Genomic DNA, 16,367 nt, shown 5'->3' with positions numbered 1-16,367 from the left:
GGCCGGGGGGGGGGGGGGAACACCGGGCGCCGGCTCCCGGCGGGGAGGGCGTGGCCGCCGGGCCCGCCGCCCAATGGGAGCGCGGTCCGCGCGGAGCGCGGCCAATGGGGAGGCGCGGGCGGCGGGCGCGGGGGGCGGCGCGGCCACCGGGGCCGGCGGGGCGGCCATGGCGGACGCGATGGCGGCGGGCGGCCCGCGGCGCTGCCGGCGGCTGGAGGGCGAGGCGGCGCGCACCGTGCTCGCCAACGCCGACACGCTGCTCTTCGACTGCGACGGCGTCCTGTGGCGGGGCGAGGCGGCCGTGAGCGGCGCGGCGGCGGTGCTGGGCCGGCTGGCGGCGTCGGGCAAGCGGCTGTGCTACGTGACCAACAACAGCGGGCGGACGCGCGCGGCCTACACCGAGAAGCTGCGGCGCCTGGGGTTCCCGCCCGCCGAGCCCCGGCACATCTTCAGCTCGGCCTTCTGCGCCGCCCGCTACCTGCGGCAGGCGCTGCCGCCCGGCGCCGCCGCCTACGTGCTGGGCAGCGCCGCGCTCGCCGCCGAGCTGGAGGCCGTGGGCATCCCGCACCTCGGGCCCGGGCCCGCCGCCCTGCCCGGCCCCGCGCCCGCCGACTGGGTGCAGGCGCCGCTGGACCCCGCCGTGCGCGCCGTGCTCGTGGGCTTCGACGAGCACTTCAGCTACGCCAAGCTGTGCCAGGCGCTGCGGTACCTCCTGCGCGGCGGCCCCGAGTGCCTCCTGGTCGGCACCAACCGCGACCACCGGCTGCCGCTCGAGGGCGGCGCGGGCATCCCCGGTGCGCGGGGCCGGGGGGTGCAGCGGGTGGTGCCGGGGCTGGGCGGTCTCCGTGCCCTGCGGCTCGTCTCGCCTCGGTGTTGTGTTGGTAAAACACGAGAAGTTCCACCTCAGCCTCGGGGAGAGCCTTTTCCCCCGGGGAGTGGCAGAGCCCCGGAGCAGCTGCCCAGGGCAGGGAGGTCACGGAGTCTCGGTCTCTGGAGACGTTCCAAGCTCGCCTTGGCTCGTTCCTGTGTCACCTAATCCAGGTGGCCCTGCCTTGTTGGGGGTGGGACTGGATCATCTCCAGAGGTCCTCTCCAGCTATCCTGGGACTCTTTGAGGCAGCCTGGGCGTCCCGGAGCCTTTCCTCCACCGCACTCCTGAAAGAGAGGGAATCCTTATTGATCCTTTACTTGCAAATAGGAGTTCCCTTTCGACGCTGCGGGACGGAATTCCCACCTCCTGGCAGGCTTTAAGCACCACCTCTCCTGGGACCCAGCCGTCCCTCTGTCTGTAAAGCTGAGGCATCCATTCCCTGTGTCCTGAGCGGGTTTGTCCTGGCTCGTGTGGATGCTGAGAGCCTTCTGCCCCTAATCCCTGCTGCCTGTTCTCGCAGGGACGGGGTGCCTGGGAAGGGCAATGGAGACTCCTTGCCCTAATCCCTGCTGCCTGTTCCCGCAGGGACAGGGTGCCTGGGAAGGGCATTGGAGACTCCTTGCCCTAATCCCTGCTGCCTGTTCTCACAGGGACGGGGTGCCTGGGAAGGGCATTGGAGACTCCTTGCCCTAATCCCTGCTGCCTGTTCTCACAGGGACGGGGTGCCTGGTGAAGGCCGTGGAGACGGCGGCGCAGCGCGAGGCGTTCATCGTGGGCAAGCCCAACCGCTTCATGTTCGACTGCGTGGCCGCGGAGTTCCAGGTGGACCCCGCGCGCACCATCATGGTGGGGGACCGGCTGGACACGGACATCCTGATGGGCAACAGCTGCGGCCTCACCACGCTGCTCACCCTCACCGGGGTCACGGCGCTGGACGAGGTGCGGGGCTGCCAGGACAGCGGCTGTGCTGCCAGGCACAGCCTGGTCCCTGACTACTACGTCGACAGCATCGCCGACCTGCTCCCGGCTCTGGGGGAGTAACGGGGCCCGGGAGCGGCCCCGGGCAGCAGCCCGCGACAGTAACGTACGCACTAGATACTCCCCGGAGTTAGAACCCTTAGCTTGTCTCCTCTCTGTCCTCTCGGTATGATTCTGTTTACATCTCAGTCTGAAATGCACTTTGAGCAAAGGGGGCATTACAGGGGCTGGGGCTGGGGCTTGGGGCTGGGTTTGGTTGTGAATGCATCGATCCAATGCTGGTGGTGCCCCACGGCACAGCTCCTCTGGGCTGAGCTGGGGAGGTGGAGCCGGTTGATCTGAGGGGAAGGATCATGTCCTGGCCAGGCTGGGCCATGGCTCAGCCCGGTTTGTTCAGGGAAACGACTCTTGGGATGTGCGGTAACTCTGGTTGTGGTTGGAAACACTTGTGGAGCTGGTGTTTGCCCTTGGGGTGACTCCTTTTCCCAGCTGGGGCCCTGTTGAGGGGCACAGCCCCACGTCGGGTCACACAAATTTGTCTACTCTGTTTGACCACTGCACGTTGCACTTGTGATGCAGATTGGGATGATCCCACACAATTCCAGACCTTGGCTGCTGCACACAGTGTCTGTCCAAGGTCGAGTGTGTGTAAAGCACATGTACACACAGGCACTCCCTGAGCATAAAGTTAGAGCAGAATATATTTAAATTATAAATAGAGTCTATGATAATATATCTTATTTCCCAGGAGGGAGGATGAGAGGAATGCACTTCACTGATTTAATTCTCCTAAACGGTTGCATTTGGTAATGCAGTCTGCAGCCATGCAGGACTGTCCCTCACTCCTGCTGCTTCCCAGAAACCCCTGGATCGATGTCTACCAAGCTCCTGCACTTCCCTCGGCATCAACGAGCCACTTGCCCTGGCTTTAGCTGCACAATCCCAGTTCTGCTCAGTCCACGGATGGAGGTAGTGCCCAGGACAGCTGTCCCCAGGGAGCCCTGTGGGTGCTGGCTGTGTGTGACAATAGCCCGTGCTTCCTTCCCATCCCTGAGGTTCAGATCTTCCACGTGTGCCGGCAGGGGCCGGGCACCCAGGGTGGCGAGGAGTGCTGGCTTGCTCAGGGATGATTCCATTTGATCTCCAGGTGGGATTGGGCAGTGAGGGGCTCACCACAGGGTGGTTTTTGTGCTGCCGGAATCCCACAGTGAAAGCTTTTGCGTTACAGAATTAATTGAAAATTATATATGCAAATAACATGCTTTTATTGCATAGATTCCAGTACCTACAGTTCAGTTTAAGCACTGGTTTTCCTTCCTGTCCAGCTGAGGAGCTCGGGCAGTGCTGATGCCATTTCCTGCCTGGTAACTTGTCACCTTCTTTGTACAGCAATAACCCCGCAGTCCAGAGGGTCTCGGTGTTCCTAGAGCATTGGCTGAACCTCTGAAAGGCTGTTTGTAATTTGGAGTTGTGGAAGGAAGTGTGGATAATCTCTTCTGCAAAGTCCCAGAGGCAGAACTTGCCCTTGATCTGGGTAACATGGAGATGGGCGTTACGGACTCACTGCAGGTCGTGTCTGATGTAACAGTGTGGGTTTGGATTCAGTCTCTGTTTCTGGTGCTTTTTGTGTCAGGATGTGTCAGGAAAAGGCCAGGAGAGAGTCCAGCGTCCCTCAGGCAGCTCTGTGCCTGCTGAAGGCTCTCGCTGGCAAGGGAGCCATTGCCTGGGCTCAGGGATGCTGGAACGTGCTGGTGGTGTGCTTCAGTCGTGCTTCAAATCTCTGTTCTGACTTCCAAACAGTTCTTAATCCTCTACTTGAATTCCCATTAAACTCTCAAACCTGCTCTCCCCAGCGTTGTCTCACTGTGTGGTCTTGTCTGCGTGAGCTGTGGTGCAGCTGTGCCTTGGGAATCCTGGGAGTCAGGGATGGTTTGGGAAAGGACCTCAAAGCCCCTCCAGTGCCACCCCTGCCATGGCAGGGACACCTTCCACCTTCCCAGGCTGCTCCAAGCCCCATCCAGCCTGGCCTTGGGCACTGCCAGGGACCCAGGGGCAGCCACAGCTGCTCTGGGCACCTGTGCCAGGGCCTGCCCACCTCCCAGGGAAGAGTTTCTTTCCAACACCTAATCTAACCCTCTGGCATTCCCCTTTGCCCTGCCCATGCCCTTGGCCAAAGTCCCTCTCCTTTCTTGTGGGCTCCCTTCAGCCAGTTTGTTCAGCCCTGGGTTGTCCTTGATAGGAAAATGTCCAAAACCTGCATTTTCCCTGGATAGACATCACATGAAGGAATTCTTGGCTTTTCCTTGCCTCCACACCTTAGTTGTGTCTGGCTGGCAGGTCTGGAACATTTTGGGGGCTCCTGGACTGCTCGGGATCTGGGTGCTCAGGGAACATAGCTCGCACAGGGACAGGACACGGGTGACAGTGTGAGAGCAGTGCAGGCTGTGGCGGTGACTTTGTGGCACAGCCCTTATCCCTTTTCCTCCGAGGGTGGCACGGGTGTGTGTGCAGCCCAGGGAGAGCAGGATCAACACCAGGGACAGCAGGATCAGCACCTGGCTCCGGCCCACGGAGCTCCGGCAGCACCGAGTTCCCGTTGAAATGTGGGAATTGCCGCTGCCACAAGGGCAGGCTGCCACTGTCCTCTGGTCATTTGATCTCTCAAAGAGCCTCACCTGGGCCCGTGTTGGGCCGTGCCAGCCCCGGGGGCACACAAAGGCCCCGATTGTGGCTCCTGCCCGTCCCGGCGCTGAGCAGGAAGAGCCGCGCCGGGCACTGACAGCAGCGCTCAGCTCCCGCTCCGCCTCAGGTTTCCCCTCCCGCGGAGCCCTTTGGCTGCGAGGGACAGGAATTTATGGCCCACGGACACACCTTCAGGTTTCCCAGGTGTGCCTGGAGCCGGGATCATGCCCAGCCTGTGCGCGGGCAGGAGGCAGAGCGGCAGCAGCCAGGTCCTCGCCTGAGGTGGAGGATGGAAGGAGGGGACGGTGCCGGCCGTGCTGCCCCTGCAGTGAGTATTCCCTGTCCTGCAGTGAGCATTCCCTGTCCTGCAGTGAGCATTCCCTGTCCTGCAGTGAGTATTCCCTGTTCCATCAGTGAGCATTCCCTGTCCTGCAGTGAGCATTCCCTGTTCCATCAGTGAGCATTCCCTGTTCCATCAGTGAGTATTCCCTGTTCCATCAGTGAGCATTCCCTGTCCTGCAGTGAGCATTCCCTGTCCTGCAGTGAGTATTCCCTGTTCCATCAGTGAGCATTCCCTGTTCCATCAGTGAGCATTCCCTGTTTGATCAGTGAGTATTCCCTGTCCTGCAGTGAGCATTCCCTGTCCTGCAGTGAGCATTCCCTGTTCCATCAGTGAGCACTCTCTGTTCCATCAGTGAGCATTCCCTGTCCTGCAGTGAGCATTCTCTGTCCTGCAGTGAGCATTCCCTGTCCTGCAGTGAGTATTCCCTGTCCTGCAGTGAGTATTCCCTGTCCTGCAGTGAGCATTCCCTGTTCCATCAGTGAGCATTCCCTGTCCTGCAGTGGGTATTCCCTGTTCCATCAGTGAGTATTCCCTGTCCTGCAGTGAGCATTCCCTGTTCCATCAGTGAGCATTCCCTGTCCTGCAGTGAGCATTCCCTGTTCCATCAGTGAGCATTCCCTGTCCTGCAGTGAGCATTCCCTGTCCTGCAGTGAGCATTCCATGTTCCATCAGTGAGTATTCCCTGTTCCATCAGTGAGTATTCCCTGTCCTGCAGTGAGCATTCCCTGTTCCATCAGTGAGTATTCCCTGTTCCATCAGTGAGCATTCCCTGTCCTGCAGTGAGCATTCCCTGTCCTGCAGTGAGTATTCCCTGTCCTGCAGTGAGTATTCCCTGTTCCATCAGTGAGTATTCCCTGTTCCATCAGTGAGTATTCCCTGTCCTGCAGTGAGCATTCCCTGTTCCATCAGTGAGCATTCCCTGTCCTGCAGTGAGCACTCCCTGTTCCATCAGTGAGTATTCCCTGTCCTGCAGTGAGCACTCCCTGTTCCATCAGTGAGCATTCCCTGTTCCATCAGTGAGCATTCCCTGTCCTGCAGTGAGCATTCCCTGTCCTGCAGTGAGTATTCCCTGTTCCATCAGTGAGTATTCCCTGTTCCATCAGTGAGTATTCCCTGTCCTGCAGTGAGTATTCCCTGTTCCATCAGTGAGCATTCCCTGTCCTGCAGTGAGTATCCCCTGTTCTATGAGTATTCCCTGTTCCATCAGTGAGCATTCCCTGGTCCTGCAGTATTCCCTGTTCTATGAGCATTCCCTGTTCCATCAGCGAGTATTCCCTGTCTCAGCAGTGAATATTCCCTGCCAGTGAGCGTTCCCTGTTCCTCCAGTGAATATTCCCTGTTCTAGCAGCTCCTGGGCAAAGGCTGTCTGTGTCCTTCCTCTGGACAAGGGTGTGACAGGACACAGGGAATGCCCAGGTTGGACAGGGCTTGGAGCACCCTGGGACAGTGGAAGGTGTCCCTGTCCAGGGCAGGGGTGGCACTTTAGGGTCCCTTCCAACCCAGCCCATTCCAGGAATGCATGATTCTGTCACAGAGCCTGCTCTGTGCTTGCCTGATCCCCCTCTGAGGGGGCAGAGCTCCTGCCATTCCCACGGATCCTGGTGGGGTTCTGTTGATCCCCAGCACCCCCAGCTCAGCTCCTGCCAGGAGCTGCTGTCAGCTGGGCTGAGGCCCCTTGGAGGTGCCGGGGCTCACCCGGGATGAACTGGTCAGGAACCAGGGCAGAGGAGCCGAGGAGCCACGGCCAGGCTGCTCGGGATGGGCTGGGAGCTGCTGGAGTTCTGTACCTGCACATTTCCCATCAGAGGGAATTCCACTGCTTATTGAAAATCTGCCCGTTACTGCAGGGCTGGGCTCTGCTCTGCTGGAATTGATAGGATTTCAGATATGTGCAGCTTTTACTCACTGCTTTTCTGAGGGAATAATCTGGAAGTTCCCTGTTTCCAGGGAAACTTTCCCATAACTGTCCCAAGGCTGGATGAGCCCATCCTCGTGCAGCTGGAGCACATGTAATCCTGGGCATGGATTGAATTTCTCTGTCCTTCAGAGGATTGAGAAACAGGTTCTTTTTAAATGTGGGCTGTGTTTGAGATTATTGAAAGCACATTTTCTGCTTTGTAAAAATCCCGTTATGTGCCATGAAGTTAAATTTAATTGCTTCAATATAAGAATTAAAGTAAATTAATAGAGCCAATAGAAATGTCACAGCGCTGCCAAGCTTGGTCTTATGGAGAGCAATTTAGGAAGAAAATCCAGCACAGAGCAGCACAGGGAGACAGAAGCAGGGTCACTCCACACGGGGTCTGATTCCAATGCTGACTGTCCCGCTGGGGATTTCTGCTGTAAACCACATTAATTTAATTTGTTGTTCCCTGTGTCCGGAAAGCGGCTGCTCCAGCCCTGCCCTGGGGGCTTTGCAGCTTTCCTGGCTGTGGCAGTGCTGGTTACCAGGATGCTGGATCTGGAATTCCAGCACTGTGGGATAAAGGCTCCGTTATTCCTGGTGCTGCAATGGTTTGGCAGCTCTGCACTCCAACCAGTCTGCACAAGGCTTTGTGTCATGAGCTGGAAACTTGTTTGATGAGGAAGAATTGGCAGAAGGGTCAATTTTAACTCCTGTTCCTCCTTCTTTTGCCCTGGCTCGCAGGACAGGAGGGCCACAGCACACTTCCCAGCTCCCTCCAGGACCTTCTGGATCATCTTGTCCGTTGCCTTGTTGTTTTTTGCAGTTGTTGGTGTCAGTGTCGTGGGGGTTCTCAGCTTCTCCCCCAGCTCTGCCCAGGTAAGGGATCCTGATCTGGGCAGGAAGCCTCCTCCTGCCTGCAGCCCTGGGCTGTAAGGGAAGCAGTTCCCAGGAGGGATGGGTGGGCTGAGCTCTGGGCCGAGTCTGGCTGGATCACTCCCTGGACAATGCAGGGAGGTGCTGGCAGGCTGCAGGCAGGGCTGGGAGTCCCCATGCCCTTTCCTCCAGCACCTTGGGCACCAGGGGCACTGGGGGTGAGGATGGAGTTGTGGATCATCCTTCCCGTGGGTCAGAGCCTCCTCCTCTCCACCGCTGAACCAGGCAGGAACAGGGGCCAGCCCAGGGCCAGCTGGGGATGTTGGTGGGAGGTGCTGCACACAAGCACGGAGCAGCTGATGGTGGACGCTGCCCTCCCACTCCTCGTGCCCAGGCTGGCTCCCAGCTCGTCCGAGTGACGCTCCAGGGCCAGCAGGACCCGCTGAGGAATCAGACAGCTGTGGTGGACAAGGCCAGGAGCACCGTCACCTACTACATCACCTCGCAAAGCAACCTGAGCGCCGTGGTGCTGTACGACAGCAGGAACGTGAGTGCTGGGGCACCTCTGCCTCCTCAGCTCCTGTTTGCTGCCTTCCTCTGCACCTTTAGTCATGAACACAGAGCAGGGGAAAGGAGAATGTCCACTTCAGGGGGTTCCTGGGACAGGGGTGGGCATGTGCTGCCTGCTCCAAGGGGCACATCTGTCCACAGGGCTACGTGTGCTACAAGCCGCTGGAGCAGCGAGCCTGCTACCTGAGGAGGATGGACCCCTGGGACCTGCAGACCCTGCAGATGGCTCTCAACACCTCTGAGCACAGCGTGAGCAGCTGCTGCAGCACTCCCGGGATAGCTGGGGCATGGACTGAGCTTTGCACAGGGTCACTGAGCGTTCTCCCCTGTGGATTTGCAGGAGCGACTCTCCACCCACAAGGAGCCAGGGCAGGGCTCTCCCAGTTGGGGGGAGCAATGGCAGCCCCTGTTCTGAGGGATTCATTGCTCACAGGAGCAGAGCTGTACCCCCAGGCTGGGCTCTCAGCCAGCTGTGAGCAGCAGCTCCTGGGTTTACCCATACCCCGACTCCTGTGGGAAGCAGCCTGGGGCAGGGGGATGTGTCCCATGGAGGTGAATAGCAGGGCTCCTGCAGGACCTGCTCCCACTGGATTCTGTTACCTGCTCAAAAATCTGGGGGAGGAAAAACAAAGGGGGTTTGTTACCAACTCCCAGGGAATAAAGTTGGAGGCAGTCATGTGTATGGACCCTCAGAACAAAGTGTCAGTGGATGCCTGGGGCAGGGGCAGATTCCATTTCCAGAAGACAGAAAGCCACATTTTTTTGTGCCCCTGCCATCTGCTATCCATTTCCTCAGCAGCTCCTGGGGGCTCCTTGGTCCTCACCTTACTCCCAGAGAAGTATAGGAACACAGGCTCCCAAAAGGCATGCAGGGAGAGGAAAGCACCTGCCCAGCCCTGAGGCTCCTAAATGGAAGTAAAACTGGGTAGTGCTGGGGTTGCCAGCAGCCCACAGACAGAAAATGAGAGCTCAGACAGGGCAGCTGGCTCTGCTGGCCTACAGAGCACTCCTGGGCTGCCCTGGGAGCCAGAGCAGGGCCTGAGGGACAAAGTGCCTTGGGAGGAACCAACGGGGATGTTTCTTTCAGGCTGAGCAGCTGCTACACCCCAACAACCAGACCAAGTTCTACCAGGAGTTCCTGGGCATTGTGGCAGGGGAGCAGCTGGAGCCCAGGGGCCTGGGGGAGGCTGTGCAGACCCTGTGTGAGCACACCTCCATCTTCTGGGTGCGCAGAGGGCACGGTAAGTGGGGCACTTCCCTTGGCAGGGGACGCAGGAGCTTTTCTAGCACCTCTAAGAGGATCAGGCTCTGCTGCACAGCGGCTGATGCACCCCAGGACAGGCTGCCAAGGCCCAGGACAGGGACAGGTGACCTCCAGTGCAAAACCAGACCATTGTTCACCACCCCTGAGTGCTGGCTTGTACCCACCCCCTGTCCTGAGCCGTGGCACTGGGATGGGCTCTGATGCCCCAGCAGCACAGCACAGTCTGCACACAGAGCTGTCCTGAGACATCGCTGGTTAATCCCTGTCACCTTCATCCTCAGGCAAAGCAGCCTGCTGAGCTGCCAGCCTGCTCCATCTGACTCCTGCTTGAATAAGAAAGGTCATTCCCTGAGGCTTTCCCCTTGCTCATCTCCCCAGGGACTCTGCAGCTGCAGGACCAAAGCATCCCTGGGAATTCTGCAGCTGCAGGACCAAAGCATTGCTCTCACTGCTGTCCTTGCTCCTTGGCAGGGCCGGGGAGGCAGCGCCTCATCTACCTGTGCATTGACATCTGCTTCCCCAGCAACATCTGTGTCTCCATCTGCTTCTATTACCTGCCCGAGTAAGTGCTGCAGCCACGGCCGCCCTCTCTGCCCTCACACTTGAACTGGATTCCTGAAAAGCCTCTGACTTCCACGAGGAAGGGAACACCTGCAACATCCCCAGAGCTTCCTGCTGATTCCGTGCTGCAGGTCAGGAGAGTTTAGAGAAACAGGAGGCCTCTGCTCAGCACTGTCAGCACAGACACTGCAGCTCTGCTCCAGGGCTGTGCCTCGTCCGTAGGAATTAGGAGACCCAGGCCCAGAGGAATCCCGGGAAGCAGCTGCAGTTTTGGGGCTCCAGGCTCTGTTCAAAATAAGGTGGTTGTTGTTACATCTGGGGGGTGGTTGGCTTTAGGAGAGCAGCTCTCCAAGTCACTCTGTGAAACACTTTGAATAAAGGGATTGCAAACCAAGGCAAGAGCTGCTTCTCCTCTTTGCTCAGCCTCTCCCATCACTGGCAAATGCTGACTTTTATTTTTTTTCTCACTCTGGGGTACAAGAACATCCAGAGCTGTCAGCAGCCAATGCCCCAGGGATTCCTGCAGCTGAACTGTACCCGTGTCCCTGCAGTGGGACCGTGCCTCCCTCTCCCATTCCCTCCCTCAGGGCCACACACGTTTCAGCAGTGTCCTGCCTGGAGCTGAAGCCTGGTCTCACCCCAGGCAGCTGCAGCTGCCCCTGTCAGAGCCCCAGCCCTCTCCATGCGGGAGGGGATGGGTACAGAGCGTGTCCCAGGCTCTGCAGAGGGTCTGGCAAGGCAAGGGGAAACAAGCAGAGGTGCTGTCCTTGCCACACGTGCCCGTTATCCCAAGACGCTGTCATTGAAGGCCAGGCACACCACGGCTTTCTGGTGACCACTGTATTCCCTCTTGATCTCTCCTGTCTCCACACACCACAGTCTGGCCAGGTTATCAGAGGAGGCTGGAACACAGAGTGAAAAGAAGAGTGGGATATATATTGCCTTTTCTTTTTTACTATTATTCTAAGAAATACTTTGTTCTTGCTTCCTTCAGCCATCCCTAGGGCTGGTGATGACCAGCAAGGCAGAGCAGCTCAGTGCATTTCTCTGTACGTGGGGTTTCATTCTTTTGGGGAGCAGTGAGCGTGGAAATTACCACAGGTGTGTTCAAGGGACTAACAGGCTGTGGGCTGTGACATGAACAGCAGAGCTGGAGCTCTCCTCTCCAGTTCCAACACTGCCCCACTGCAGCAGCACAAAATGCTCCAGTCAGCAGAACTGGCTGCTCCCACCTCACACCCACTGTGCCCCAGGCTCTGGCCATGTCCCAGCCAGGGTAACCGGTCAGGCCTGGCTGCTGCAGGGCCCTGGCACAGCCCAGGCGGTGCCTCACCTGTGACGATGTACTGGGAGTCCCCGGAGAAGGCGCAGTCCCACATCCAGCCCCGGGACGTCTCCCCAGGGTTGTTGCTCTTAATGCTCAGCTCTGTCATCAGAGAGAAGTTTGAAGTCCTCCAGATCTTGCATGTCTGATCTGCAGAACAGGTGGCCAAGAGCCTGCAAGAAGGAGACATCTGAGGCCAACCTCATCAGTCACTGTCCCCCTGTGGCCTCTGGTTACCACAGACCCGGGCCAGGGCCAATGACAGCCTGGAGACCTGCCCCCATTGCAATCAGATCTCCTTACACCTGCACTGTCTGATTTAGCAGATTCCAGCTGAACAGACTGCGTGAAGGAGCTCACACTGCAGCAGCTGTAGAACAGCTCATGGCTGCAAACTTTGCTGAGCTCAGGGAGCACGAGTGGGACACCCCTGACAGCAACCCCCTGGTGCCACATCCCCTGCCTCCTGTCCTGCTCCTCCCTGGGGACCTGCAGCGTGGAGCCAGCAGCAGGAGGGAGGTGAGGGGCTCCACACTCACGTGGAGTCGGGGCTGAACTTGCACTGCAGGGCGTAGCGGATGTGTGCCGGGATCTTGGTCTTGGGGATCAGCTGCGTCACCTCCTCGCCGATGCCGCCCGTCAGGTTCCACACGTAGCAGTTTCCCTGCAGAGACACAGCGGGCCCTGTGCCCAGGCTGCTGCATGCCCACCCAAACCCAGCTCCCCGTGGCGGCAGCGCCCGGCGGAGCTCACCGAGCTGTTCACGGCCGCCATGTAACTGGCATCGGGGTCGATGTGCACCGAGTTCACCGACACCTCGGGCTCGGGGATGAGCTGCTCGTTGTGGTCAGTCTTCAGGTCCCAGATGTGGATGGCCCCGCTCTGGTCGCCCACGATCAGCTCTGCCTGCAGGGCACACGGCCGTGTCTCTGTGGGCACCGTGAGCAGCAGCCCGGAGCTGGCGCCCACGTCGTGCCCCTGCAGCAGCACTGCAGCAGCACTGCAGCCCTGCTCTGGGGTTAAGCAGCACGGCCCTGTCCTGCCTCCTCCCTCCCCAGCTCAGGGCTGTTTCACACCCTGGCTGTCCCAGCCGACTCCCGTGACACTCTACAAAAGGCTGTTTCCCTCCCCAGGAGGGTTTGCTGATTTTCTAAACCCCAGAGCAAAGAGAGCTGTCCCAGTTCCAGGGCTGTGGGACATCCACAGCAGCCAAGTGGCTTTCAGCACGTCTGAGAGGCAGCATTAAGGGGCAGGTTGGCCACTGAACAGCTGAAGCACTCAAGGGTGCAGATGACAGAAAAACACAACCTGAAGTGGGTTTTTGCTCTCTCTCCCCCCTTCTCAGGGGAAGGACAAGAGCCAAGGGCAGGAGTCCTGGCTCTGATCCCGTACTCAGAGCAGAAGACAATGCTGGCATGTCTCCACTCAAACCAGGCCTTTATCGACAGCCCTGCGCTGTCCATAATTTTAGCAGAATCCCTAGAGGAGATCAGGTCATCAGGCACAGCTAATCCTGTCCCTGGGAGCAGAGGCTGCTTCCGAGGAGACAGACACCACTCAATGCATTTATCTGACTGCACAGAAGTCTCTTCTGGGCTCCCCAGCCCCCTCTCAGCAGGTGTAAATGACGAGTCCAAAGTTTTCATGGTTTTACTCAGACCGTGAGGAATCTCTGGATAACTGGATCAGCATCTCTGCAGAGGGAACTGCAGAGCATGGAACTGCCCGAACAAATGCTGCCATCTTTGGTCTAATTAACCACCTTCTGCTCACAAACCAACACTCTGCACCTCAGCAGCACCGTGGTCAGGGATTATTTCACACCCAAGACCTATGTTCAACAACATTCATTTAACACAACACACTCCCACAGCACTGACACTACAAGACAGTGGATTGTCTACACGATTTGGACGGTCTGGTCCAAGTAACCCATCTCAAATTTCGCCTGAAATTCCTGATTTGCAAAATTAAACCTTTGCTAAATGAAACGCAAGGGAACATTTCCATTACTCAGGACTTTACAGAGGTTTGCAGGGCCCTGTCTGCAGGTAAAACCACAGTCCTGCAAGCCCAGCCCAGCCATTAGCACTGACTGATCCCTATCGATTTCCCTGCTCCTGCTCCCTTCAGCCTCTTCAAGTGCCCCCACTCTCCCTCTACTCAGCAACAGCTGCTGAACCCACTGGGGAACTTCAACCAAGCCCCACCTGAAGGGAATCACAGCCAAGGGCCCCAGGATGCTTTTCCTTGGCAGAGTTGTCACCCTCAAGCTTCCCAGCTGCCCTCACTCTTCCAGCCTTGCTCCCATCACATCCCCAGGGATGCTCGGGGGCAGAGCCGGCTCCAAGGGCGTGTTTCCTCCCATGGGATGAGCTCAGTGCAGCCCCTGTGCTGTCCCTTTGCAACAGCCACCAGGTCATCAGCACAAACACATCGTGTGAAGCCCCCAACCCATGTTGTGCTGCACCACATCTTCTGCTGGGATACATCTCTGCAGCCCCTCAGCTTTACCCAGAGGAGCCACAGGAACAGCGTGCCCAGAGCAGCTGTGGCTGCCCCTGGGTCCCTGGCAGTGCCCAAGGCCAGGCTGGACGGGGCTTGGAGCAGCCTGGGAGGGTGGAAGGTGTCCCTGCCGTGGCAGGGGGTGGAGTGGGATGAGCTTTAGGCTCTGTTCCTCAGGATTCTCTGAGCTGGGAAGCCCAGAGGAGGCAGCTTCCTCACCTGGTTGGGGTGCAGGCAGACGCAGTTGATGGGAGCGTTCACCTGGAAAATGCGCTGGCACTGGAGGTTCCGGGACCTGTGACAGTGAGGGAGGGGTGCTCAGGGGTTGTGGGACCTGTGACAGTGAGGAAGGGGTGCTCAGGGGTTGTGGGACCTGTGACAGTGAGGGAGGGGTGCTCAGGGGTTGTGGGACCTGTGACAGAGCCAGGGAGGGGTGCTCAGGGGTTGTGGGACCTGTGACAGTGAGGGAGGGGTGCTCAGGGGTTGTGGGACCTGTGACAGTGAGGGAGGGGTGCTCAGGGGTTCCGGGACCTGTGACAGTGAGGGAGGGGTGCTCAGGGGTTGTGGGACCTGTGACAGTGAGGGAGGGGTGCTCAGGGCTGTGGGCTCGGCCCTGCAGCCCGGGGGTGCTGCTGGGCGGACGGGGGAAGCGCGGGTGCCCACCGAAGGTCCCAGATGCGGGCCATGCAGTCCTCCCCGCCCGTGTACATCCAGCGGCCGTCCTCGTGGAACCCCACCGAGGTGATGTTCTTGCTCACGCCGTCGTAGTTGATGACGGGGTTGGGGTTGTTGGAGTTGAGGTCGTACATGCGGATGTGCTGGTACCCTGCGAGCACCGGGCAGCGGCTGAGCACCGGCCGGGCAGCGGCTGAGCACCGGGCAGCGGCTGAGCACCGGGCAGCGGCTGAGCACCGGGCCGCGGCTCAGCACCGGGCCGCAGCTCAGCACCGAGCAGCGGCTGAGCACCGGGCAGCGGCTCAGCACCGGGCAGCGGCTGAGCACCGGGCAGCGGCTGAGCACCGGGCAGCGGCTGAGCACCGGGCCGCGGCTCAGCACCGGGCCGCAGCTCAGCACCGGCCGGGCCGCGGCTCAGCACCGGGCCGCGGCTCAGCACCGGGCCGCGGCTCAGCACCGGCCGGGCCGCGGCTCAGCACCGAGCAGCGGCTGAGCACCGGGCAGAGGCTCAGCACCGGCCGGGCAGCGGCTCAGCACCGGGCAGCGGCTGAGCACCGGGCCGCGGCTGAGCACCGGCGGGGCAGGAGCGCTCACCTGCGGCTGCGATCATGCTCCGGTCCGGCGTGATCTCCAGGGCGTTCACCTGCTGCGGGCGCCGTTAAGGTCGGTACGGAGCATCAGCCGGGCCCGAGCCCGGGCCCAAACGCGGGGCCGGCCCCGAGCCGCCGCGGTGGCGGCGAAGGAAGGAAGGATACGGAGTCCTGGTGCTGCACCGTGCGGGTGCAGATGCCGCTGTGCGCCTGCCAGAACCGCACCGTGTGGTCGTAGCCGGCCGTGGCCAGGATGACCGGGTCGCTGCCCACCGTGCCCTGCGCCGCGTTCATGGTGCCGCCGCGCCTCGCCCGCGCTCGGGGAACTCCCTAAAGCCTGCGGGGCCTCTCTCAGGCCGCGGGGTGCGGGCCCGGCCCGCGGGTCGCCCTCAGCCCGCGTCCCCCCAGCCCCGCTCCCGCTCCCGCTCCCGGGCCCGGGCCCGCTCCCCTCGCGGCTCCCGGCTCTGCGCGTGCGCGCGGCGCCTCCCGAGCGCGCAGCCGGCCCGGGCCGCGCCCGGCGGCAGCGCGCATGCGCGGGAGCGGGGCGCAGGGACGGACCATGGCCGGGGCGCGGGGGGAGCGACGGGCGAGACCACGGAGCGCGGCGGGGGGAGAGCGCGTGCGCAGCACTGCCGCCAGGGGGCGCAGTGCCGGGAACGGGGCGGGGGGCGGGGGGCGTGGGGCGGGGGGTATCGGGTGTGGGGTGTGGGGTGTGGGGTGTGGGGTATCGGGTGGGGGGTGTGGGGCGTGGGGCGGGGGGTATCGGGTGGGGGGTGTGGGGTGTGGGGTATCGGGTGGGGGGTGTGGGGTGTGGGGTATCGGGTGTGGGGTATCGGGTGTGGGGTGGGGGGCGAGGGGTGTGGGGTGTGGGGTGTGGGGTATCGGGTGTGGGGTATGGGGTATGGGATATGGGGTATCGGGTATGGGATATGGGGTATGGGATATGGGGTATGGGATATGGGGTATGGGGTATGGGATATGGGATATGGGATATGGGGTATGGGATATGGGGTATGGGGTGTGGGATATGGGGTATGGGGTATGGGATATGGGATATGGGATATGGGGTATGGGATATGGGGTATGGGATATGGGGTATGGGATATGGGATATGGGGTATGGGATATGGGGTATGGGGTATGGGATATGGGATATGGGGTATGGGATATGGGGTATGGGATATGGGGTATGGGATATGGGATATGGGGTATGGGATATGGGGTATG

General features: G+C 60.1%; 3 protein-coding genes across 3 annotated transcripts; 2 read left to right on the top strand and 1 right to left on the bottom strand.

Annotated features, from left to right (window-relative positions):
* Positions 1-101: 101 nt before the first annotated feature.
* Positions 102-3,700, top strand: PGP (phosphoglycolate phosphatase). Its single transcript, XM_068207321.1, has 2 exons — positions 102-794; positions 1,586-3,700. The coding sequence occupies exons 1-2, from the start codon at positions 167-169 to the stop codon at positions 1,909-1,911; spliced, it is 954 nt and encodes a 317-aa protein (XP_068063422.1). The 5' UTR covers positions 102-166; the 3' UTR covers positions 1,912-3,700.
* Positions 3,701-3,834: 134 nt separating this feature from the next.
* On the top strand, positions 3,835-10,446 carry BRICD5 (BRICHOS domain containing 5). The gene is made up of 6 exons (XM_068207324.1): positions 3,835-4,858; positions 7,521-7,655; positions 8,047-8,199; positions 8,364-8,471; positions 9,310-9,463; positions 9,958-10,446. Exons 1-6 carry the CDS (start codon positions 4,703-4,705, stop codon positions 10,050-10,052), a joined length of 801 nt encoding a protein of 266 aa, XP_068063425.1. The 5' UTR covers positions 3,835-4,702; the 3' UTR covers positions 10,053-10,446.
* Positions 10,447-10,453: 7 nt separating this feature from the next.
* Positions 10,454-15,629, bottom strand: MLST8 (MTOR associated protein, LST8 homolog). The gene is made up of 8 exons (XM_068207323.1): positions 15,307-15,629; positions 15,146-15,197; positions 14,540-14,702; positions 14,096-14,171; positions 12,125-12,277; positions 11,911-12,035; positions 11,381-11,544; positions 10,454-10,949 (listed from the first exon to the last, which is right to left on the bottom strand). Exons 1-8 carry the CDS (start codon positions 15,433-15,435, stop codon positions 10,831-10,833), a joined length of 981 nt encoding a protein of 326 aa, XP_068063424.1. The 5' UTR covers positions 15,436-15,629; the 3' UTR covers positions 10,454-10,830.
* Between the last annotated feature and the right edge of the window lie 738 nt (positions 15,630-16,367).

The sequence above is a fragment of the Anomalospiza imberbis genome, chromosome 16 (genome assembly GCF_031753505.1).
Source record: "Anomalospiza imberbis isolate Cuckoo-Finch-1a 21T00152 chromosome 16, ASM3175350v1, whole genome shotgun sequence".
Lineage (NCBI taxonomy): Eukaryota > Metazoa > Chordata > Aves > Passeriformes > Viduidae > Anomalospiza > Anomalospiza imberbis.
The sequence above is the reverse complement of the archived record's forward strand: the minus strand, read 5'-3'. Positions and strand labels throughout refer to the sequence as shown.